The sequence below is a fragment of the Xiphophorus couchianus genome, chromosome 2 (assembly GCF_001444195.1).
Source record: "Xiphophorus couchianus chromosome 2, X_couchianus-1.0, whole genome shotgun sequence".
In the NCBI taxonomy this organism is placed as follows: domain Eukaryota; kingdom Metazoa; phylum Chordata; class Actinopteri; order Cyprinodontiformes; family Poeciliidae; genus Xiphophorus; species Xiphophorus couchianus.
Genome location: NC_040229.1, coordinates 17,837,158 through 17,862,102, shown reverse-complemented (window position 1 = coordinate 17,862,102; position 24,945 = coordinate 17,837,158). Strand labels below are relative to the sequence as shown.

Sequence of the window (24,945 nt, the reverse complement as noted above, 5' to 3'; positions counted from 1 at the left end):
ATGGAGCTGCTGGGAGGAGAGTTTGGAGACATGACTCCTCAGGAGCTGGCGGCTCCTGTCAACACCGTGGCGGTGAGTTTGAGGACAGTGGGAGAGATGGGTTTCCACCACGAGCATCAGGATTGTGTGATGTACTGGCAGAAAGAAGTCAAATTAGTTCACATCTGAACACGGTGTCAATCAAGTTTACATGATACAGTTGAAGAAAAGACTTTTCTGATTTTTCTGGTTTATTTGACAGGAAAAGTGGAAATTGCTACCAGCCTTCCTGAAGGTAAATCACCATAGCAACTGTATTAATACGCTTTTCATCCCTTGACTTCATCCCTAAACCTAAATACTTAATTTTTCTTAAATACTTAATCTTTCACACAGGCTGTTATCTACATAAAAGTTTGAATCTTTTTGTTTAATTACATTTCATATAATGTTTTATATTTGTCCATTACGTGAATGTAAATTAAGTCTGTGCAGTTTGTGTTCTACGCGTTTTTTCTTGAGCTTTTTTCTTGAAATGCACGTACCCTGTTCTCTATCCCATTGCATAATGACCGTAGATCTGGTCAGTTTAAATGTCAGTACATTATAAAAGTCTCAAATTAGTCAAATCAGTCATGTTGTGTTTTTCTTCTCCTCTTACAGTTACATTTTTTGACTATGTTATACTTTATTATTGATAACGGACCAGATTTATTTTTCTGCTCATCTCCATCATCTCATTTGTTCTGCAGGTGAAAGGATTGGTGAAGCAACACATCGACTCGTTCAACTACTTCATCAATGTTGAGGTAAAATTAAACACATAAAATGCATATGTATTTATTTATTGATAGCTCTGTTTATTCTTAATACATCTGTTTATCCCACTCTAAGCTTAATTTGACTGTATTGTTTTTCCAGATTAAGAAAATCATGAAAGCGAATGAGAAAATAACCAGCGATGCTGATCCAATGTGGTACCTGAAGTAAGCCGGGTTCATCCACACGATTCCTGATTCAACCGATGCGACTTTTAGCTTCGGATCTGAATTTTAAGCTAAATAATTTCTGCTCAGGTACCTGAACATCTACGTTGGGATGCCTGATGTCGAGGAGAGCTTCAACGTAACCAGACCTGTTTCTCCTCATGAGGTTAGCACAATATTTACTTAAATGATTAGTTTGTTGACAAATTCTTTAATGGGATAAAGATGAACTTACATTTTGGGGGGGGGGGAGTTTTATCTTTAAAATGTTGATATGTCATAATCTTGGTGTGCTTTAATTCATTTAATTCATTCCTGCACTTTATATTTTATATTTATATTCCAGAGTAACCTCATAACATTGGAACCTCAAAACATTGTTCTGAGCCGTATGCAACGAAATTTCGTTCTGTATACACCCTGTGCATGCAAAATGATAATAAAGTCAGTCTAAGTCTAATTTGTGTGAAATACAAAAGGATGTTAGAAGCTGCCAATGACGCTTGAAGAGTTGATTTATGGTAATCGCAAAATATGTTTAATTGATTAAGAGATACTGATCAGGCAGAACAATACGACCACTGACAGGTGAGATCAGTAACCCTGACTGTTTCCTCATCATTGTACCTGTTAGTGTTTGGGATAAATGAAGCAACTGACGAGCATTTTGTTGTAAAAGTGGATATGATAGAAGCAGGAGAAAGCCATAAGAAGCTTGGTGAGTTTGAGAAGAGTCAGATTGTAATAACTATTTCTTCAAAACAGCAGCTCTTGTGGGGTTGTGGTAGCTGTGTGCTGTCACCCCCATTACTCAGTTTATTTATTTCCTTTCCCTTCACAATTATCCCACCACTCTATAAGTGTTAGGATCTTATTCACTAAAAATATACATCCAGCGTGGTTAAAGTTCATCCAACAGGAAAAATATATTTTCACTCATATGAAATATAATAGCCTAGTAAAAAGGATATTGTATTAATTACATTTAGTTCAGTTCTGTTCAACATGTTGTGGTTTCATAATTTGTGCAACATAAAGATAATAAAACCCAACCAGATAAAGGTTTTGTGCTCAAATGTTATAAAAAGTGATGAACAATTTGAAGGAACTCTGGTTGGTAAAACGTATCCCATGTGTTTGGTCAGTGTCGCCTCAGAGACATGACCTACTCGGCACCAATCACGGTGGACATCGAGTACACTCGCGGCAGCCAGAGGATCATCCGAAACGCTCTTCCGATTGGAAGGTTTGGGCTCTCTCTCTTTTCTGTCACGGATTCAGCATGTTACAATGTTTTCACGGACGTATTGAATTCTGCTCTCGTCAGGATGCCAATCATGCTGCGAAGCTCCAACTGCGTCCTCACGGGAAAGACGCCTATGGAGTTCTCTAAGCTCAACGAGTGTCCTTTGGATCCAGGTACAGTGTCAGCGTGGCCGTGTGGTGGAAACCAAGCTGAACAGAACTGACTGCAGATTTTCTCCCTTTGCCTCGCAGGAGGTTATTTCATTGTAAAAGGCCAGGAGAAAGTCATCTTGATTCAGGAGCAGCTGTCCAAGAATCGGATCATTGTGGAGCAAGACAGGAAGGGAGCAGTAGGAGCCTCAGTCACCAGGTTAAAATATAACTCTGTCATCTTATTAAACGAAAACCTCAGATCAATCCTTAGGTTCAAATAAAACTACAACTACATCTGAATATGAAGTTGAATATAATTGAAAAGTGAATCTCGTTACACACACAGTGATATATTTCAAGTGTTTATTTCTATAAATTTGGTTGATTATGCTTTAAAAGTATTTATTTTCAGAAAATATAAATATAACACAAATCCAATAAAACCATCAGTGTGGTTAAAATAAAGTAAAGCTGCCAAATGGAGTCGGCTACAATTTCTCACAATCAGTAATAAAAGAATTTTATTAGATTTAGAGGGGATTATTTTTCACATGGGGTTAAGTTGGTTTGGGAAGCTTTATTCTAATAAATTAAATAATCTCCTTAATGGTGCCTTTTGTTTTTACTCTTTGACAAAAGACGTCGGCAACGAGGTAAGTACTTTTTCACAGCTCTTCAGGTCTGGAGATGTGAAGGGAAGAAGCTAAATGTAGAAGTTGTATCATTCCAGTCCTGAGGTTTTGATTATCGTTTTTTTTTCCTTTTCATTTGTTTAAGGCTAAATTCCTCATTCGTAATCACACTTTAAAGAATTGGGTAATAAAATGATAACATTGTTATCATTCAGTGTATATGTGATAGGAATTTTACATTTCAGGTTGCTTAAGAGCTTGAGATTTGGACAGCGCAGGCGTATTTAAAATTTCTGTATTTTTGAATGTATGATTAATTTCTTGTTGAGCATTATTCATAAAATCGCCACTGTTGCTGTGAAACCTGATGTTTTCTATTCCAGCTCCACTCATGAGAAGAAAAGCAGAACCAACATGATTGTGAAGCAAGGTCGCTTCTACCTGAGACACAACACGCTGTCTGAAGACGCTCCTATCGCCATAATATTCAAGGTAAAATCAAGGTTTTAATGACACCGCTTGACCAGTAGAGGGTGCTACAATAAAGCCTAATAAATTTTCACTTGAAGTTGTCTTTCAAGCATGTTGTTTTTATGCTTCATATGAGCCTTTGCCATCATTAGTCTGTAGTTAAACAGCCTCAAGGCTTTGTGTTGACGGTGAAAATGTCAAAGGACAGCTGGTGTCGGGATCTCCAGCCGCCTTCGGGAAAAACCTCCTCAAACATGTTGCCTTGTGAGGGTGAAGTGTCGGGATCCACATGCTTGCCGAATCGCTTGTTTATACTGTGCGACTCCTTCCTCCACCTCTCCGTCTCGTGTCTGCCGTGGGTTCAAGCGGACCGGTTCCCACAGCCTCACATTTCCATAAGCAAATGTCACACAAACTCCTGACTCAAAGTTCACCTTTCAAAGCTTTCCCTCTGGCTCCTTGTTTCAGATATTATTCAAATGAACAAGGTCTTTCTCTTCTGACAAAATGTAAAAATATATATTTTTAAATCATTCATCAGTGCATACCGTTCCCCCCTCTTCTTTTCCTGTCTGGTTTGCACGCGTTCCCTGCAGGGCATGGGTGTAGAGAGTGACCAGGAGATAGTTCAGATGATCGGCACAGAGGAGCACGTCATGGCCAGCTTCGCTCCGAGCCTGGAGGAGTGTCAGAAAGCTCAGATCTTCACACAGACTCAGGTAATTCCTCTACAGTGCCCTGCAAATGTATTCACGCCCAGATTCATGCAACAGCCTTTTTACTTTTTGCAAAATGGTGTTGCATAGTCGTAACTCAATCAAGTTTATTTGTGGAGCACATTTAAGTGGCAAGGTGCTTTACAAGGTACTTCCCATAATAAAAATACAAAATTACAAAGTCTTAAAGAAAACATCATACAGTCAACAACTGAGCAAACGTGACATTTTGATGAAAGTGGTGAAATGTTTTTCACAACTTGAGGAACATTGTTGTTAAATCGATAAAACATCCATTTTGACTCCTGATTTGCTCTCATTAGCCTTATCTGAAGAGGCAAATATTTTTGCTCTGAAACACAAACACCTGCTGTCTGCTAAAAGAAGATATTCCGTTTTTCATTTGATGAAAGCTTTTTGCTCCTCACCCAGTTAAGTAACACTTTTCAGATCCTTTCAGAAGCCCCACGTGTTTTTCTTTAACATCTAGAGATGAATGCAATCGGCCAATTTGTTTTTTATAAAGATTATGTTGTTAGCGGTTCCTCAGATGCATTGATGAGGGCATGTTTGGATCCTAGCAACCCCTTCGCCTCAGCCCTCATGCTTCTGTGCCTGCCAGCCTCTGTCACGTCTTTTCAGGGTATTCATTGGCTCTTTGTATTGTGCACAATGAGACCTAAATCTATATAATTAAAGGCAGATAAGGCTGAAGAACAGTGTTATCAGATTATAGGTAATCTGCCTAAACTAAATGTGACTGTAATCTTTTTTCTCTTTTAAAAAAAAAAAAAAAAAGATCAGATTCTGGAAAATGGGCAGGAGATTTTATCACATTGTTTTTTAATTTCTCTAATTAGGTGGTGAATTCTGTTTTAATCAGTTACTTATTATATACTGAGTTGAGAAGCGTTGGGTTTACTGTCTAACCTCTGGCCTTCCTTAACCTGCTGAGAGAAATTCAGGTGAGTAAATCTGTGAATTCTTTGATTTATACTGCTTTACTAGGAGTATATAAATGTATTTTATAATTCTCAATGATCTTTTCTAAAACATGTAGTCAGATTTGCATACCGATAACCTGTAGAGTTAAAGTGAGTAGATCCGCCACGTTCCAGAGTTCAAGATTTAAGACCGAACTGTGCAGACTTGACTCTGACTTCAAGTATTTGTTGCATGTCTCCCTTCATCTTTTCCACTTTTTTAATGTATCGTAAAGAAAAAAGTAATAATGAAACCAATTCAAAGCAACCTTTTTTTAATGAAACCAGGGCTGCTCACCTTTGGAAAAAATGCGTAACTCAAATACTAAAAAACAAAAAAAACCTTTCTGTTGGTTTTACATAAAGAGCTCACAGGTTTATTTTATACTCATTCAAGTGTAAAATAAACTTTTCTTCATATGAGAAAACAAATATAACAACTAAGGAATAAAACTGATCTGACCTCTATTTCAATTTCTTTTATTTATTTATTTTTTATTTTTTTACAGATGTGACAGTAATCAAAAGTAGTGGGGGGAGGAGGGATCCATTTTTTATATCACATTTAAGTGTTTCAGATCATTTATCAAGTTTTATTCTTATGCAACAATAAATTTTAGTGAGTTTTTAAATTATTTTTTAAAGAAAAATCTGGCCCAGTTGACTCCTGATTAACTGTGACTTTACCACATTTGACTCGCCATGTCCAGGCCTGGTTACTGCCAGAAAATTTTAAAAATGTGCGTAAAAGGACAAGTAAGACTTTAATCATTAGCAATGAGCTCAGAGGCTCATTTAGTCAAATGTGTCAAGGACAGAAAAAAGACAGTGTTTTATCTCCAAACTTAAAATTGAGCTTTTCTCCTAATAGAATACCGTCCTAATCCAAATACTTTCCACTTCAGTCAAAATAATTCATTACAATCAGATTTTAGTTATTTAGGAGAGGAAGTGCAGCCGGTTGCATTGAGTCATTAATTATGCAGTCATCCCTCATGTAGAGCAGACATGTGGTGACGGCGGGGAGAAACTATTACCTTTTATCAGGAATAACCTTCAACCCAACCTGGATCAATATGAGCAGCCGTCTGCTGGGACCAGCGAGCGGTCCTGAAGAACAAGGTGGCAGTTGTGGCTTCAGAAATGAGGAATAAGTTTTTGATTCTTTATTTTTTTTAAAAAGAGTCCTCACATGACAGCTGACAGCTCCTCTTTCTCCTCTTTGTGTTTCAGGCTCTGAGGTTTCTTGGGAATAAAGTCCGGCGGCAACGGATGTGGGGAGGCCCCAAGAAGACCAAGATGGAGGAGGCCAGAGAGCTGCTCGCCTCTCTCATCCTCACTCATGTCCCTGTATGTAAACGGACCAAAATCTCAGATTATTCGTATTGTTTTAACCAAGTTAACCTTTGTGCATCTTGTTTTCAGGTGAAAGAGTTTAACTTTCGGGCTAAATGCATTTACCTGGCTGTGATGGTCCGGAGGGTGATCCTGGCTCAAGGCGACAACAAAGTGGACGACAGAGATTATTATGGGAACAAGCGTCTGGAGTTGGCTGGACAGGTGAGACCTCACTGTGAAACCTGTTCTGCAGGTGGTTTCATTTACGCTTCATTAAAACCTCCATTGGGTCTCCAGGTTTTATGCTCAGAGACAAAACCTTCAGCTCCAGAAGGTTCTCCAGCTTCGTTTGGACAATAGCGACTCCCTGTTGACCTTGTTGTTTACGCGTTTCTTAAATGAAAGGTGTTTATTCCTTTTGATTTCCGGGAAAACAAAACGTTCTTATTAGTAATTGGTTTGCGTCTGTGCTTTGGTGTGAATGGATCACAGGGCCGCACCGGCTCTGATCTTTCACCTGCATCTTTGTTCCTGCCACCTTCCTTTAATAAGCCTTTCATTACATTTCCTCAGCTCTGTTTTTCTGCCTGTTTTGTTTTCGCACCTCCCTCCCCTTTTGTTTCTGCCTGGCTTTGTCAGGAGGGAGATATGCAGTGGCACCGAAATCCCAACGCTGTGGAAGCATGGGGATTTTTCAGCACCGCGACAATAGAACCGCTGCCTTGACTGGAGCGATTGAGCTAATCCGCGGCCTGGGCTCTGATAATGTAATTACTGCTGTCTTTAGGCCTTTAATTTCACCCTCCTCTCCCAACCTGCTCTGTGTAAGGAGCAGAGATGGGAGGAGGCAGGGCCCTCTTTCAAAAGGAGGCTTACACATCAACGACGCCTGCAATCTCCTCGCTCTCCAATTATGGTTCCCTGACATTCAACTAATTGGCCCGGCTGCGCAATGGAAGCTTAATTTCTTTATTAATTTCAAGCAGCCTGTTTGTTTTGATATATGCTAATGCAAAGGATGTGGTGGGGGTTTGAAGGTCGCAGTGAGACGCTGCCTCCTGCAGGCCTGGCGGAGGAAGACGAGGACCTGGGACGGAGGCCAGGTCGGGGTCATTTCTGAGCCGGCACACCTGGTTATTAAATCTGACGGCAACCTTGATGCTGATGTGATAGAACGACTCTACTGTCCGAAGTGATTGTTTTTACTGCTGATAGCCATTTTGCAAACGGTTCCAAGACCGTAACGCCATATAAGACGACTCCCCTTCTTCTTCCTACAGCTGCTGTCTCTGTTGTTTGAGGATCTGTTTAAAAAGTTTAATGCCGAACTGAAGAAGATCGCCGACCAGATCATCCCCAAGCAGCGAGCCGCTCAGTTTGACGTGGTCAAACACATGAGGCAGGATCAGATCACCAACGGCATGGTGAACGCCATCTCCACAGTGAGTTTGGACAAAAACAGGGCGAATGGGCAAGAACGGTTCAGTCTCTGAGATTTTTCTTCACTTTTTCAAAGATCAACACTTCTTATGAGTTAGAGATGCTGAAAATCCTTTTTGTTTTTGTTTTATAGTTGCTCTGTGTGAGAAAAGTGACTATCTTTCGAAAGTTCTTACTGTTACTGAAGACAGTTAACTTCACATATTATTCACTCAGTAACAGCATCCACACTGAAGAGTGCAATCTGGTAGCACCTAGTACTGTGTTCCCTCTTATTGGAAAATAGTCTGTTTTGCTTTTTTTTTTTTTTTTTCAGAGCCAGTCGAGCTAAAAATGGACTTATTCTAGTCATCAGCTGATTTCTCTGAGTTGTGGTCGTTTCTCATCATCAGGGGAACTGGTCTCTGAAGAGGTTCAAGATGGACCGTCAGGGTGTCACCCAGGTTCTGTCCCGTCTCTCCTACATTTCGGCTCTGGGGATGATGACCAGGATCTCCTCCCAGTTCGAGAAGACCAGGAAGGTCAGCGGGCCTCGTTCTCTGCAGCCGTCCCAGTGGGGAATGCTGTGTCCGTCCGACACTCCTGAGGGAGAGGTGAGAAAAAAATCCATCTGAAAACAACTTAGGCATACCTTAACCTCTGACCCCTTTCTCGTTGGAGTGCATATAATGCTAATCACTGATTATTAGCACGAATGGTTTGTAGCACAGGATGTCTCTGGGTGTTCAACATGCTGCTGCAGGCACCAATTTTCCTGCAATCCTGCAAGAATAAGTGGGTATCTACAATGAATTTCAGTCTTCAGATGTCCAAAGGTGGTAGAGGCGTACTCTAAACGACTTCCTTCTGTCACTGCTATCGTAAACAAACATGTAAACAGTGATATTAACAGGTAAACTTGTAAAGATGAGCTCAGGCACATGTTTGAGGTTGTTCTCTGGATGATTATTTTGCAAATGTTCATTTCTTTCCTTTTTGCTTTGACCTGTGGCTCGGTAGGCCTGCGGTCTGGTCAAGAACCTGGCTCTGATGACACACATCACCACAGACATGGAAGACGGGCCCATCATCAAACTGGCCTTCAACCTCGGCGTGGAGGACGTCAACCTGCTGTGCGGGGAGGAGCTCTCCTACCCGAGCGTCTTCCTCGTTTTCCTCAACGGTAAAACGTCTGCTGAGAAACTTGCAGAACCATTGAATAACTGAATAAACTTCTGAATAAACTCCAGCTGCTGCTTTAGATCCTTTGAAAGAAGGTCTAATCCAGCCGGTTTTAAATGCATTGCTTACATTAAGTGAATGCTTTCCTGTTTAGTCAGAGGATGTAATTTTGTGGGATGCTGATAAGTCTTTAATTTCATGGCAGCAGTAGGTGTTATTCTTGTGTCAAAACTTGGCCCTTTAATTACTGTATTTGTTTGTCTTCGCTCTGATAACTGTCGACTTATATTAGCTGCCGTACTGTTTAATTAGTTAGTAGCAGCAGGTGTCAAAGCCCTTCGGATTGTGTTTCCTCACAGAGGCAGAGCACAGTCCCTCCTCTGTTCGCCACTCGTTTGTCTGTCAGAACTGATATGAAGCAACCGCAGCAGGCGACCAGAGCTCTGCTTCCTCAGAGTATATGTTGCCGTAAAGCTCCTACTTTTCCTCTACAGCTAAGGTTTTTGAGTGAAAGTCCTCTCTCTTTTCTTTCTGATTTGCTTCTAAGGAAAGCTGACTTCCTTCTTTGTTTTTTTCAGCAAAGACTGTGTCGAGACGAGACATTAAAGTGCTTTGTTTTGTTGCAGGACAGTAAATTCATTTAGATTTTGTTTTGCAATATTTGATCCAAATAATTACGAATACAGTGTAATTTCTAGGTTATTTAGCCACTTTTGACTCTACAGGTTCATGCAATAAATGCAATTTGTTTACATACTAAATAATTGTTAGCTGCTAATTTTAACCAGAATTTTTTTCTTTCCATAATTAAGCAGCCCTACTTCTGAAAAGACCTTATTTTGTCAGATTACACAGATGTAAAACTAAACTTTCACCAGCTTCCAGAACATTCCTTTGACTGAGACCATTGCTGCTCAGATAATTGCCTCAAATCAGTTGTAAAACCGGAAGACACAATTTTCTCTGTCTTCCTGACAAACTGCACATTTATTTCATTTTAGATGATTCTTGTAAATCCAAAGAGAAGGAACTGAGATTTAAGACTCATGAAGATTGGGAAGATTCAGCGGGATACTTAGCTAAATACATCAGTTTATCCACAATGTATCAGATCTGAGGCTGTTGCTGCCGTCCGTTCATCCTTCCGTGTTTGCGCCACAGGTAACATTCTGGGCGTCATCAGAGACCATCGGAAACTAGTCAACACCTTCAGACTGATGCGCAGGGCGGGTTTCATCAACGAATTTGTGTCCATCTCCACCAACATGACCGACCGCTGCGTCTACATCTCGTCTGACGGAGGACGACTCTGCAGGTGAAGGCGCTGTCGAAACATCAGAAGCGTATATCTGTGAATTTTATTTTATTTTTTTTATAAAACAGTACATCAGGAGTGAATGTTGTGTTTATTCTCGCCGCAGACCGTACATCATTGTGAAGAAGGGACAGCCGATGGTAAATAACAAACACATTGAGGATCTGTCTCAGGGCTACAGGTGAGTTATGACCATTTTGAAGTCGACAACACAACTCTGAAAAAATTAAGAGACCGCTGCACTGAGCCCTATTGAAAACCTAATAATTATTCCACCAAATGTCGATTTCTGAACTCTTCCTGAGTTAAAACATTAGTGTTGTTGTTTCTAAATGAATATGATTTTGTTTTCTTTGCATTATTTGAAGTCTGAGAGTGCATTTCTCATTTTCTGCTAATAAATACTACATTTTTGTTTGGAATTTCAGAAACATGTTGTCAGTAGTTCATACAATAAAAAAACAATGTTCATTTTACCCAAACATATACTTGTAACAAGTAAATCAAAAGAAACTGATCATTTTAAGTGGACTCGTATTCTTTTCCAGAGCTGTACCTGCCAACAACTTTAACATTGTATGCGGAGCTCATTTTGAATAAATTTAGTAGTTTATTCTTTGGTTTCAGGGGAAGTTTTTCTTTCTTGTATACTTGTTCTTATTTTATATATTAAAAAATAACATTTACAGTTTCAACTTTGGTCAGGAACTCTGTGAGGACGGCTCAGAACACTGCTGTTGTCTGAAATTTTATGGTACTTTTTGTCTCAAGCCTTCATCAAGAAGTATTCAGGAATTTTGTTGTATTTTGCTTCTAACCACCAGACTTTTTTCTATGCAGTTTAGAAACTTTTCAATCAAGGTTCCCCTTCTCTTCTTTCTGGGAGTAAAAATGGGTCATTTAAATGTTTTTTTTTTCCCAAATGTTTTTAGTTCTGTATGAAGCTGTAACCTCACACATTAGTGGTTTGTGAACATCCGATCTGATGATTCCTGAAACTTTTCTACCCAGAACGTTTGAGGACTTTCTGCACGAAGGCCTTGTGGAGTACCTGGATGTGAACGAGGAGAACGACTGTCAGATCTCCCTTTATGAGCACCTGATCAGCAAGTACGTGAAAGACGACAGATAAAATGTTTTAAAAACTTTAAAAATCCCATCCTGAGTCGCATCAGTCACTGCTGCATGTGTTTATTTCTTCTCTGTAGAGAGACGACACACTTGGAGATCGAGCCCTTCACGTTGCTCGGAGTGTGTGCGGGTCTCATTCCCTACCCCCACCACAACCAGTCGCCCAGGAACACATACCAGTGCGCTATGGGCAAGCAGGCCATGGGTAAGAAGTCTGCTGACCTGGCTGCCTAGAAAAGTTCCTCGTTTCATTTAAGCGTTTTCCAGGTGTGGAAAAGTATGGAGAAAAAAATGAGTATAAAAATGGTTTCTTACTCACATAGATTTGTTTCCTTGTGTCATTCCTCACTCTTTTTGCTCTCTCTGTGCTCTTCCTTCTTTCCTTCCATCTTCATTTTTCATTCATCCCTCCCTCATGTCCTTCACTCCTTTAATCTTTCTTATTCCCTCAGTCTTTGCTGCCTTAATTTAGTTCCTTTTTTTCTTATGTCCTCTTATGTTTCTTATTTTAGTCCTTCCTTCCTTGTGTTCTTAATCACTAATCACTCCATCCTTTTGTTCTACCTTCCTTGCTTCATTCATTCTGTCATGCTTCCATCAACCTTTTCTTTCCTTCCTTCCTTACTCTTTTTTTGCCTTCATGTCCATCTTTCTTTCCTTCTTTCCTTCCTTGTGCTTTCTTTCTTGTCCTGTTTTCTACACCTTCCTTGTGTTATCTCCTTCCTCCCATTAGTTGTTTCTTCCTTCTTTCCTCTCTTGCTTCCTTCCCTTCTTCATTTTGTCATGTTTCCATCAGCCCTTCTCTTTCCTTTCTTCTTTCCTTCTATTCTACTTTCCTCCCTTCCTTGTTTCTTTTCCTGCCTTCTTTTCCTTCCTTTTGTATTTTATATTTACAAATTAACTCAAAGGACTGAGAACTCTTGAAAGTTGCGGACGGGGACGTCTGGATCTTCTACCTAGAAATGTTTAAGATCCCTGCCACTCTCATTTGGCTGCAGAGACTCTCACTAGCAATGTTTTAATTTTCCATGATTATTCCCCCAAGTCTGGACATTTTTTGGTTTTGTTTGCCCGAGTTGAAAATAAAATGCACAAAAAGGACATTAGAATAACAAGCAGTGTGGATACAAGCAGCCTGCTGGTTCTTCTCCCCCAAAACTCGTCTCCTGCAGCACTTCTTGTCAGAATACATTTGTATGTGTGATTGAGTGTTTGTCGAATGTGTGTGTGTGTGTGTCGGCCAGTGTGTGTATGCACGCGGACATCAAACATGGGGCGCTTGCGTAGGTTCTCCATTGTGCTGTGTGTGTGGAGGCCCTTTCCCTGCCAGTCACCCAGAGTGTCATTAGCAATTCATTGTGTCTGCTCAGGCTGAGCTCGGGGGGTCAGTGTGCTCAGCTGCAAAAGCCCACAGAGTGCGCACCCAAAGCTCCTTGGTAACCAAAACTTCCCCGAACGGGTCGGCTAACGTTCGTAAGAACCGGAGTCACACCCCGCCCTTCCCTCCTCTTCCTCACTGCTTCACCTCCGCTCATCCATCCCTGCCCTTCCCCCATCCTTACAAAAACACTGACTGGAACTATATTTGGCCCAATATCCTCTGTGTTGTCTGTTTTGTATGGACAGCCCTTTACATGTGCAAATCTGGTTGTGTGGCCTGAGCCTATTATCACAGACTCTGTGCTTGTAGGCTGATTGTGCAGTAATAGCATCTGACAAATGTCAAGGCTTCCAGGGAGGCCAGGCTTTACGCCATAACTCTCCCTGTGAGCTCTGTAGGGCAGAGTGAGGCAGGAGGACGAAGGTTTACCACTCTGTGGAAACACATTAAACCAACACCACTTTATACTAAGTGTCCAAGGAGCCAAATTTATATTTCTCAGGCTATTTGAAGATTTGTTTTTGGAAAAATATGTATTTTAAATTAGGTATTTTCCAGCTCTGAATAGGGATGGAAAAATATTCATATTTGCAAACATCATTCCCTGTTCCATTGCCTAAAAGTTGGAAACATCCATCTATCCATTCGTCTAAATCCATCCATCAGTCCTCACTTCCACCCATTTATCCACCCTTTCGTTTAGCCATCCTCCTGCCGATGTATCAATCTTTCAAGGCAGGAATCAAACCATGTCTACATCCACCTAGAAGTCCGTGCATCCATTCATTTATTCCTCCGTTCATTTCTGTATCGGTCCATCCATCCATTCCCCTGTCTGTTTGTCCGTCCGTTCAGCTGTTAATTTATGCACCCATGTCTTCATCCATCTGTCCATGTGACTAGTCCTGAAACAATTAATCGGATTAATCGTGATTAATCAATTATTGACATAATCGTTAACTAACTTAGTAAATGATTAATTGTTAACTGGAGTATACAGACTCTAAAAAGGTAATTTGTTGAAAAAACAACATATTCAGAGCAATCATGAAGCCAAAATTGTACAAAAATAGGGTTAAGACAAAAACATTTGTCAGTGAATATGTTTTAGCCAAAACTCATTAAGTGGTATAGTTTTAGCATCACCTGGTTCAAATTCACTAAAGGAATGCTATGCTATTGCTTTTTATGGAATGAAATGTTTAGGTTCTTTATTAAAAAAAGGAATTTATTTATTTGGATTTTTAATGTCTTCCTAATATTGTAAAGAAAAGGTTTATGTGGTTTAAATGAAAAATGTCCCAATGTGTTTATCTGATTAATCAATTAATTATGTGGATAATCTATAGAAAGATGGACATCCCTGTGTCTCTCAGGATTACACAAGTAGGATTGCATGGGAACCCTGAACAGCTGATGAAGATTACATTAAGTGCTACAAAAAATGATCTTACTCCTCTGCAGCCATAAAAACATGATGCAGTAAATGATCCTGGAGTAAATATTCAGCTTTCTAATCTGGTTTTTTGCTGTTGTCTCCTGTCAGGAACTATTGGCTACAACCAGAGGAACCGCATCGATACTCTGATGTACCTGCTGGCCTATCCTCAGAGGCCAATGGTCAAAACCAAAACCATCGAGCTGATTGACTTTGAGAAGCTGCCGGCGGGTCAGAACGCCACCGTGGCCGTGATGAGTTACAGCGGCTATGATATCGAGGACGCTCTGGTCCTCAACAAAGCCTCGCTGGACAGAGGTGAGATTCTCAATCTTCCTTGCAATCCACTAAAGTCCGAAAGCTTTTCCTCAATCCGAGGTTAACTCTTCAACATTTTAGACTATGCGCTGGCAGATGTCAGAATCTGTGATCCTGAATGTTTTTTTCCTCTCAGGATTTGGTCGCTGCCTTGTCTACAAAAACACAAAGTGCATTCTGAGGCGTTACACCAACCAGACCTTTGACAAGGTGATGGGGCCCATGCTGGACGCTGCTACCCGTAAACCAATATGGAGGCACAACATCCTGGACGCTGACGGCATCTGTTCCCCCGGTGAGGACCCGCTGCTTCTTCTCAATATTAGTTATGCAAATATAGTCAATGGTGCAACATGATAGAGACATACAAATCTTTGAACTGCAGAGTTGATGATAGTTTTAATTAACTTTTAAAGAGTTTAGCAGACCTTGGAGGAAGAAATTAAAATTCATTAGGCTTTGTGTAATTCAATTTAGATTAATTACACTGTATGTAGCACCACTTGAATGTATTTGAGTTAAATAGAGAAATGTATTCAATAAAAACGTTGTATGCTGGAAAGTATACTGAACTCAATTGCTGTTGAGGTTGAGTTATTTAAATAAGTGCCTCAAATCCCAGGTCCAGTCAAAAGTTTACATACATTTATTATGGGCATAAAATTTTTTTCAATTCTGCTCAGTTTTGAATAATTAAATAGTCCATCCATCCATCCATCCATTTTCTGTTCACCCTTGTCCCTAATGGGGTCGGGAGGGTTGCTGGTGCCTATCTCCAGCTACGTTCCAGGCGGGAGGCGGGGTACACCCTGGACAGGCCGCCAAAAGTCACATTGATGTGTGTTTAGGATCTTTATTATGTTGGGAACACTACAGGTTTAGGAGTTTGTCTTCATTGCTTTACTCACTTTGTGTAACGACTCATAACATCAGCCATGTGACCGTGCAATTATCAGGCAAACATTTAAACAGCTGCAAAAAGAAAATTAGCAGTTTTAACGAGGAACCCATTATAACTGCTTATTATTGCTTGAAAATCAAACTAACCATTCAAGATAACAAACTTGTTGCCAATATTTTAGCACAAGTAATCAATAATTGTTGAGACGTTAGGATGCTGACCTGATTTATTCTGTGATGCTCAGGTGAGAGGGTGGAGAACAAGCAGGTGCTGGTGAACAAATCAATGCCAACCGTCACTCAGACGCCACTGGAGGGCAGCGCCCAGCCAGGTCAGCCGCAGTACCGAGACGTTCCCATCAGGTGAGGCCCGGCAGGCTCTTCTGCGCAGAAGTTCAGCTTCTGCGTGAAGCAGAGGAATTATGGTGGCTCCATGATTCCTCTGCTGACGGCATCTGTCTGCAGCTATAAGGGCTCAACAGACTCGTACATCGAGAAGGTCATGATCTCGTCCAACGCTGAAGAAGCCTTCCTCATCAAGATCCTCCTGAGGCAGACGAGGAGACCAGAGATAGGAGATAAATTCAGCAGTCGACACGGGCAGAAAGGTTAATGCACGGCACATTTCAATCCTAGATGAGAACAAATGTTGGTTGTCTTCTCGGGAGCAATTATTTTGGTCCATCCATCTGGAAACATAAATTTATCAACTGAGCTGTGAAATCAGAACGTTATTTTGTTTTTTGTTTTCTAACTAAAATGTGGAAGACGTTTCTGTTCAGCTATAAAAACACAAAAATGCTCTGAAGTCTCATTGAATCTGCCCAAGTCGAGTCCCCAAAATCTAATGTCCTGCAACTTTTAGATGCATCCCTGCTTCTGTGCACCTGAACCCAGTGAATGGAAGATCCTGACGAGCCGTTTGATTCAGGTGTGTTAGAGAATCGAGACATGCAAAACTTGCATGGACTGGACTTGGGAACCCTTGATCTAGGACATTCAAATTTAGGAGACTGACAAACTTAATTTTGCTAAATAAGTTGACATGAGCATAAATATAAAACATTTTTAAGAAAAATGTTTTTATGGGTGAAGAAAAGTTGCAGGTCATGGCTGCCGAGGAGAGCTTGTTGAGTCAACTCCCAGTGGCCGTTTCTGTCACTTCCCCCGTCCTCATCTTTCAAGAGCTCCTTTCAATTAATTGGCTCTTTGTCCTGTGCCAGACTATGCAAATTTATTACACCCAGCAGTATTCTGGTGTGGGGGGGGGAGTGTTTACAACCGTCATTGTTTTGCAGCACCTCCCCTATAGAGGGCCTGTATGATGTTTTAATCAGAAAGCTAACTGGCGCCATGCATAATTTACTCTCTTCATTAGTGCGGTGGGCGCTGGGCGGTCAGCTCGGGGCGGGACAATGTCTTCCGTCCCACATAATGACGAAGACAAGGGTCGCCATGGGGTTAGCTGCAGGAGGAATGGGGTGAAACGTCCAGATGTGTAACCGCGAACAGCTGGGTTTCACTTGCGGCTCCGCTCAGATGCATCATCTGCTTTGGAGTCTGACGTGAACCACAGCTGGACTAAATATTAGCACTGATGGTTCAGAGATGCACTGACCCATCCGCTAATGATTGGAAAAATGGTTCCCTGTGTCATAGATGCACCATAAATAACAATTAAACCCAATAAATATTGTACTTTGATGCACTTTTTGAGTTTAAATACATAAATAAAGGCTAAAAGTATTTGTTTTGATGCGTAAAAGGGGATAATCGTGTAAGAGCTTCCACTTCTACAGATCAGACCTCCAAGGAAGCCAGAGTGGAAAAGGCTGTCTGAAAGAAAATGCCTCAAGTTATCAAATTGAACTTTTTATTCTTTTTTTTACAAGTCTTTAATGAAAAAGCAGGGATATTTACTTGCATTACATACTTTTGTCTTTGATTTGCCAGAGGTTTAACATTTTTATCGCTCAATAAGTTAAACATAAATGGACAAAATTTAGGAAAAAGAAATTTTCTGCTCTTTTTAGCCTCAGAACATCTTTATGTCTGGGGTTTAACTTGTTTTTATTTGTGTTACAGAACAAAAAGGTTTTTAAATCTAAATGTCTTGGTCCATTAAGGTGACATCTGACAGACTGTTCAACCAGAGATGCACAAGTTCATCTGGCAGAGATCAAATTGGTCAGTTTTTTCCTTGGATCTCCTCCGATATTTTAAATTGCAGCTCAAATGGTGAAATACTCTTTTTAAAAATCCCTAATTATAAAATGAATGAACATTAAGAACTTTCTCCAATTCCAATCTCTGAATCCATCAACGAGCAGTAGAGTTTAATAAAAATCAGCCGACTGATTAAAGAAACGTATGCCTTGATGGATAAATTGGGATAATTTTTTCATTTGCTGTTTGACTCAAAATTATTAAAGCAAACTTATTTTTCTCTCCCTGCTCCAGTCGTCAGATTGGAGATAAACTGAACAGGTCAGACCTCAAATAAAATAGAAAATTGGTATCGGCCCCTGATCAGTGCATCGATTATTTTAATAGAACCTTTTAGGAGATTTTAAATAAACTCAGAAAGTAATTTAATTGGAAGTGAATTTAGTTTGCATTGTTTGCTACTCCTACATCCCGGTCAGCAGAATAGGTTAATTATTTACCAGTCTCTCTCTCACACGCACACGCCCACGCACACACAGCGGTGGAGGAGGTGCAGGGTTGTTGGTATTGGGGGCCCATTGTGCGAGGCGTCAGTGCGGAGCTGTATGAGCCGTGATGGAGGGTCCCGGACCCTTGCTGTTGTCTTCCTTTTCTCTACTGATTTCATGCCTCCTTTATCATTCACTTTCACACAAAACAAACAACACCAAAGATGTCTGCCGTTATAACCAGTCCGTGTGTGTGAGACTTTGTTTTTCTGTGTTGTTCCTCCAACCTTTTTCACATCTTTCCTCACTGATCCTGATTTTCGTCCTTTTTATTTTGCTCCTGCTCCCTTTTTTTTTCTTTCTTTCTTTTGATTTTCCTTCTTTTCACCGTCTTCCTGCTGTTGGACGACTTTCCACCAGCTTGCCGCACTTGTTCCCGCTCCACATCCTGTTGCCACATCCTGCACAGCATCAGCAGTCAGTCGACCAGCTCTGGTTAATAACACATTTTTCCCACGTGCATCGCCTCAGTTTCTCCTCTCCAGTTGATCCCCTCCACTTCCTCCGAGTTAAACTGAAAGTCATGGGTGTGTAATCCTGCTCTCTCCGTCCAGCTAAGCACCTTTCTCCACTTCCTGCCTCAGCTTCTTTTTCTCCAGCTCTTTTTTTTTGTTGTTTTTCATTTGCAAATGGGGCAACAATCTGTTTGCCCTGGCCAGGGAAGAGTGCTTCGGCCCCCTCAGCAAACATTTGCCCTTGCACTTAAACCCCTGGAGACCAGGGAGCTCGTCCCCACATCAGGCGAGTCAAAAGAAGACCTTGTCTGTCCACATGACTATGGAAATGTCATTCTTTGCTGGGATTCCTCGCAGCGACAAATTCCACCAGAACTTTACCAAACTGAACTGTTTTCTCTGAAAAATATTGAAGTTTACTGATAAATGTCCAACCAGTTTGGTCAAAAAAAAAAAAAAAAAAATGTTATTTTAAAAAGTTTCAGAAAACCAAATGTTGGAAAGTTATTGTAGGAAATCCTGCAAAAATAAAACCTTCATAAAAGCAAGGAGCTCATTTTTGTCTGGTGACTCAAAATAAACTGAATATAAGTACCAATTCAGAGCCTTTCAAAGTGCGTTTGAGTCAGAATCTTTCTGTCTGTCTTGGCGCTGGTTGAGCAGCCTCTGTGTGTGTTTCAGGTGTGTGTGGCCTCATCGTCCCTCAGGAGGACATGCCGTTCTGTGACACTGGGATCTGTCCAGATATCATCATGAATCCCCACGGATATCCGTCCAGAATGACGGTACAACGCCTGCTGCTGTTAGATCTGTGTGCTTTGTTCCACACTTTTATTTTATTTAGATTTTTAACAATGGGCTTCATTAATTTTGATTATTTCTTTCTTTACAGTGAGTAAAATGGGGTCATCCCATTAAGCATGGATTCATGCTTAATGTACATTTTTAAATAGATTGTTTTTCTAAAGCAATGACTCAAATAATCTTTTTTTTTTTTTTTTTTGTTGCTGTTTTTAGTTCTCATGTTAAACTAAAGGTGTTAGTTCGACAGCTGACTCCTGACCCGCGGTTGTTATTTTTTGTAGTTTGGACCTGGAAGTTTAAACCTCTGTGTTGCCTCTCCTGAGACAAAGCCCTCATTATCTGCGCTCCTCTTCTCTCCGGTTTATCGTTGGCTTCCAGAGCACACGTCCATTCACGGCGTTAAGCAGCAATCTCGCTCTTTACAAACAGATATTTGTTGCTGCGGAAACGGTGCCAGCGAAGCCGCCGCCTCTGGCAGCGTGTGGAAGTTGGGTTTTTTTCTTTCTTTTTTTTAATCAAACACGCCCAGCACATCAGAACTGAAGAGCAGGACAGACTGTGGACAATGTGAAGACTTGTCTTGTCCTTTTCTCTGGCTGCTGTAAAAGCCCGATGGATCTTTACTGCTGAAGTTGTGTGTAGGCGTGTGTGTGCGTGTGTTTGCTGAGCGTCGTTGCCTCGGAGAAGGCTCAGAAATGTTTGGCTCCGGAGGATGTTTCTGTGGCCTGAGAGTGATACGAGGGTAGGTGTTTGCCTTTATGTGGCAGGGTCAGGGGTCTCCGGGGTACAGCCTCACAGGAATTGTTGAAGTCGGTCATCCTTGGACGGATGTCCTCTCCCTGAGCAGAGAGGGGGGTGGCGACATGTGTAATCTAATTTCACCCACAATAATCAACACTTTGTGTCAGAGGCGGATAAATCCTCAAAAATATCCAACTTCTGATCAGAGTTTTGTTTCCTTTCCATGTTTGATCAGGTTGGAAAGTTGATAGAGCTGCTTGCTGGGAAGGCGGGGGTCCTGGACGGACGGTTTCACTACGGGACGGCCTTTGGAGGCAGCAAAGTGAAGGATGTGTGTGAGGATCTGATCCGATATGGATACAACTACCAGGGCAAGGACTACGTCACCTCAGGAATCACCGGGTAACTTAAAGAGAGGCTTAAAGCTGCTCAGGACAAAACACTCAGCTCCACTGAGACGTTTACATTCTCCCTTCATGATCGTTACTTTGGGTCACTTGAACTCTTCTGATGGAACGACTATCAAACGTAACTTCAATGAGTAAAAGACAAAATTTAAGTGCACAAGTGTGAATGTGTTGAAGTCTTTCTCTTAACCACAGGGTCAAATATATACATACACCTCCATTAATATTTGGTGAAATTTCCCCCAGCAAAATTGAAAAAAAAAAAAAATGTATTTACTTATTAAAGAATGCAGCTGCATGAACAGAGTCACAAATCTCAATTAGTTCATTTTTTGGTTCACTCTAAGGAAGTATTCTTATGTTCTTAAACTTTTCTGTCTTGGATCCAATCATGTGTTTCTGCCTTTTGTCCTCAGAGAACCTCTGGAGGCGTACATCTACTTCGGACCGGTCTACTACCAGAAGCTGAAGCACATGGTTCTGGACAAGATGCATGCCAGAGCTCGAGGGCCCAGAGCTGTTCTCACCAGGTGAAAACAGGAAAAAAACTAAAATCTCAGAGAGATAACATACCAAGGTGTAAGGAAGAAATTGCAACATTTGTTACGTTTTCAGCTGGTGAGGTTTGTTTTCACAATAATCTGTGTCAAACAAACCAAACAAATTTTTCCCCCCTGAAGGAAACGACACGAAAACCTTAGAAGAAGACACGAGTGCAACTTCCTTCTTAACAAAATGTAAAACAAAATGGAGTAGTGTCACCTTTTTACAGTTGTAGGATTTCTCTCTTGTCTTCCTCCTGCTAGCGTTTGACTTTCACATTTGCTTTTGGCTGTACTTACCCAGAATGCCCTGCGCTGTACTTCGCTTCCTGTCCTCAGAGTGATCTCCAGTCTAGATATGGACTCAAACCCCTCTTGAGTTCACTTCAACAGAACCGAGACATTGACTTTTAGGTGGACCAGAGTTTGCTTTTTTTTTAGTCTGCATCAGAGTTTGATTGCGTGTTCACACCTTGCTTAGACTTTCTAAGCCAGGGGTGTCCAAACTTTTTGCAAAGAGGGCCAGATTTGATAAAGTGAAGATGCCCGGGGGCCAATAATTTGTTCGGACATTTTTTAACTACAAAAGTTTCATGCAAATACACACCGTTATAAAACAATTTTCATTGTCACAATTATCTTTATTTTTCAAATGACAAAATAACCAAATATAAGCCACTCAGGCAGACGAGAATAACTCTAAAAACCCAAATTCTGCCTTTCATTCATATCTGGAGAGTCAGATAACATTGAACAAACTGTATGAAATACCTTAAATTTACATGAGTTTAAAAATATATTTGCCTCAAGAACATTTTAAACAGGAGTTAAAGTAATGCAAAGTTGTCTGTTATTATTAAATCTTAAAACAAGTGAATTTTGCTCTTGTCATTTACAATATCTTTCAGAAAGTAATAGTTTGTCACATGTACAGGTTCATAACATCAACAGTAATAACCAAATCTTACTCAAGAGTTTAATAAAATTAAGTGCCATAAATGTTCGATTCGCTCTTCACTGCTGATAGTGACAGACGTTGCCGTTCAAAATACTCAATTTCATGTCCTCAACTCAGTGCCACACTGTTACTGCCAGGCAAACATTCGCAAATTCTTGCTTCTTCTCAGGGCAAAATGTTCTCCACCATTTTCATAACAGTCTTTGATAAATGTACCTCCAGTAAAAGGTTTGCCATGTTTAGCTATTAACATTAACTTCGTAGCTGCTTTGCTGGTATTTTCTTTTGACTCACAGGCCCGCGTGAAGAATCGCTGTTGTGATGCCAGTGCAGCTTGGAGCTGCTTCACTTTTTCAGCACGGTCACTTCCTGTTAGCTTGTTGTATGTGTTAGCATGTTTACTCTGGTAGTGTCTCTTTACGTTGAAATCCTTAAACAAGGCAACCGTCTCATTACAAATTAGACAAGCACAATTGTCCTGATTTTCAGTGAAGAAGTATTGTAATTCCCATCTCTCTTGAAAGCGGCAGCCTTCACTGTAAACTTGTTTTCTTTGCAGTGGCCATGGCAGAAATGAGTGGAGAGCGGTTCGCTGCACGGAGGCAGAGACTGATAGTATTAAAGTGGTGCTGCCACCATTTGGTGAAAGGAGGAATTACAGTTTCAAGTTTTATGATTTATTTATTCTGTTTCACGGTGCAGGCGGGCCATAAATAATACATTATAAGACCGAAGCTGCGGGCCGTATGAAATCTGACCGCGGGCCGTGATTGGCCCTCGGGCCGGACTTTGGACATGCCTGTTCTAAGCAAACGAACTAGAGTTTACTTAAAGCGGACTACACAGGGTTGGTGTGAATGCACCTTGTATGTTAGTGGTCAGGATTGCATAAAGGATCTTTCGCTGATTGCGTTTGTTTTAATCTCTTCTCTCCCACCAACAGGCAGCCAACCGAGGGTCGCTCCAGGGACGGAGGTCTGCGATTGGGAGAGATGGAGCGTGATTGCTTGATTGGCTACGGAGCGAGCATGTTGCTGCTGGAGCGTCTGATGATCTCCAGCGACGCCTTCGAGGTGGACGTGTGCGGACAGTGTGGCCTGCTGGGATACTCTGGCTGGTGAGTCGTAACCACAGATCTCGGCGCTTCAACAACTTAAAACACGACTCGTTTCATGAAGGTTTCCCAACATCTAGACTATTGTTGTAATTTTATGAGAAGAGGAGATAAAGTTCATTTTCCTGCTTTGAACTTTGACAAACTACAGATTTTATTTTTCATAGTAAAACCACAAGCATTCTTGACAATTTCTTGACACCAGTTCCAACAGCAGGACTTTTATTTGGCCTGTTGCTGAATGTTTTTAGAGCGTAACTTTAGAGCTGCAGTTTCAGTAACGGCCGTCATCAGGATGTCTGCGTCTGTTTCTGGTGTCCAGGTGTCACTACTGTAAGTCTTCCTGCCATGTTTCGTCGCTGAGGATCCCGTACGCCTGCAAGCTGCTGTTCCAGGAGCTGCAGTCCATGAACATCATCCCTCGCCTCAAGCTGTCGCGCTACAACGAGTGAGCGGAGGCAGGGACAGAAGCGCAGGCAGAGTGAGTGAAAGCTGCAGCTGGAGTAGATTTGATGAGGGAAAAGAGACAGACTGTTTCTGTTAAAGTTTAAGAGCTTCAAATGTACAGTTTGGAGGTTTTCATTTATGTTAATGCCTCAATATTTGTGTGGTTTGTGTACATAATAAATGCAAAAACAAATGTTTCTCAGTCATCTTGCGTGTGTTGCTTAATTGAATTAATCTGCGTTTCTTTACAAATATTAAGACTCCACCATAAACTGGATCCCTTATGTTTCTCCTGTCTCTCTATTAATAGTTACATGCCATTTCTGATCAATAATATTTCCTTCTAATATTCAAACTTCACAGATTTTTTGAATCATGTATTTGAAGTACTTAAATTGTTAAATGTCGTCCTCCTCCTAAAATAATGACCTATGTAATTTTTTTTTTTGCCAAAAGTGATTTCTTAGGCTGTTGTTTTAGGAAGGTGACGAAGTGTTTCTTTGCTCTTCAGATGATTCAAATTGTTACAGACCAGGAAGACCCAACATTCATCTAGAAATTGGATTTCTGATGAAATCTTTCCAACCCTTAACAATTGTCAAAAATTGTTCAAACCACAGTGTAGTTAGGAGAAATGTGTGTGTCAGGAACAATTTGTGATTACCTTGAAGTCTGTGACTGTAATGTGACAAAATGTAAAAGTAAGTGTCAAGGAGAGTGAATAATTTTCCATGTTTAATTAGATAACCAAGTCTAAAACCTGTCCAGGTGAAACTCGGGGATATCACGATTAAAAATATCTAAAACCTCACCACCATCTAGAGACGTTTACCAAAATTAACTCAAGTGAATATATATAATGTTGAAACAATGTGGCGAATTATTTCTTACACTTTATTTCTATTTCGCAGCAAAGGGGTTGTGAATAAAAAAGGACGACCTCCACATTTTTATTTTTTTTAATTTTTTTTACGTCACCTCAAATCAACAAACCAGTTGAAACTTCAACACAATTCTGGCAACCAAACATCAGTGAGATTCACCAACTCCTCCAGGAGGAGCAATTCAATATCCAGGCAGATTTATTCCAGGCTTTGAATTGATGGCTGCAAAACAATTATATAGTTTTTGTTTTTTCTTCAATTTGATGCTTTTAGTAGGAGATTAGTTCAGTCT

At 40.7% G+C, this 24,945-nt stretch overlaps 1 protein-coding gene across 1 annotated transcript; it reads left to right on the top strand.

Annotated features, from left to right (window-relative positions):
- On the top strand, nt 1-23,975 carry polr3b (polymerase (RNA) III (DNA directed) polypeptide B). Its single transcript, XM_028001794.1, has 28 exons — nt 1-72; nt 242-274; nt 732-788; nt 901-965; nt 1,056-1,131; nt 2,111-2,211; nt 2,293-2,384; nt 2,463-2,580; nt 3,379-3,487; nt 4,063-4,185; nt 6,399-6,515; nt 6,591-6,725; nt 7,784-7,945; nt 8,336-8,536; nt 8,943-9,105; nt 10,266-10,419; nt 10,526-10,600; nt 11,431-11,529; nt 11,628-11,755; nt 14,478-14,687; nt 14,824-14,982; nt 15,833-15,950; nt 16,053-16,195; nt 19,438-19,541; nt 20,537-20,703; nt 21,125-21,238; nt 23,152-23,325; nt 23,645-23,975. Exons 1-28 carry the CDS (start codon nt 1-3, stop codon nt 23,772-23,774), a joined length of 3,399 nt encoding a protein of 1,132 aa, XP_027857595.1. The 3' UTR covers nt 23,775-23,975.
- The last annotated feature ends 970 nt before the right edge of the window (nt 23,976-24,945 follow it).

Excerpts from the sequence above, each read along its gene's own strand:
- polr3b (XM_028001794.1), top strand. The coding sequence starts at position 1 with ATGGAGCTGCTGGGAGGAGAGTTTGGAGACATGACTCCTCAGGAGCTG. Across the intron at positions 1,132-2,110 it reads GACCTGTTTCTCCTCATGAG|TGTCGCCTCAGAGACATGAC; the intron begins GTTAGCACAATA and ends GTGTTTGGTCAG. Across the intron at positions 7,946-8,335 it reads TGGTGAACGCCATCTCCACA|GGGAACTGGTCTCTGAAGAG; the intron begins GTGAGTTTGGAC and ends TCTCATCATCAG.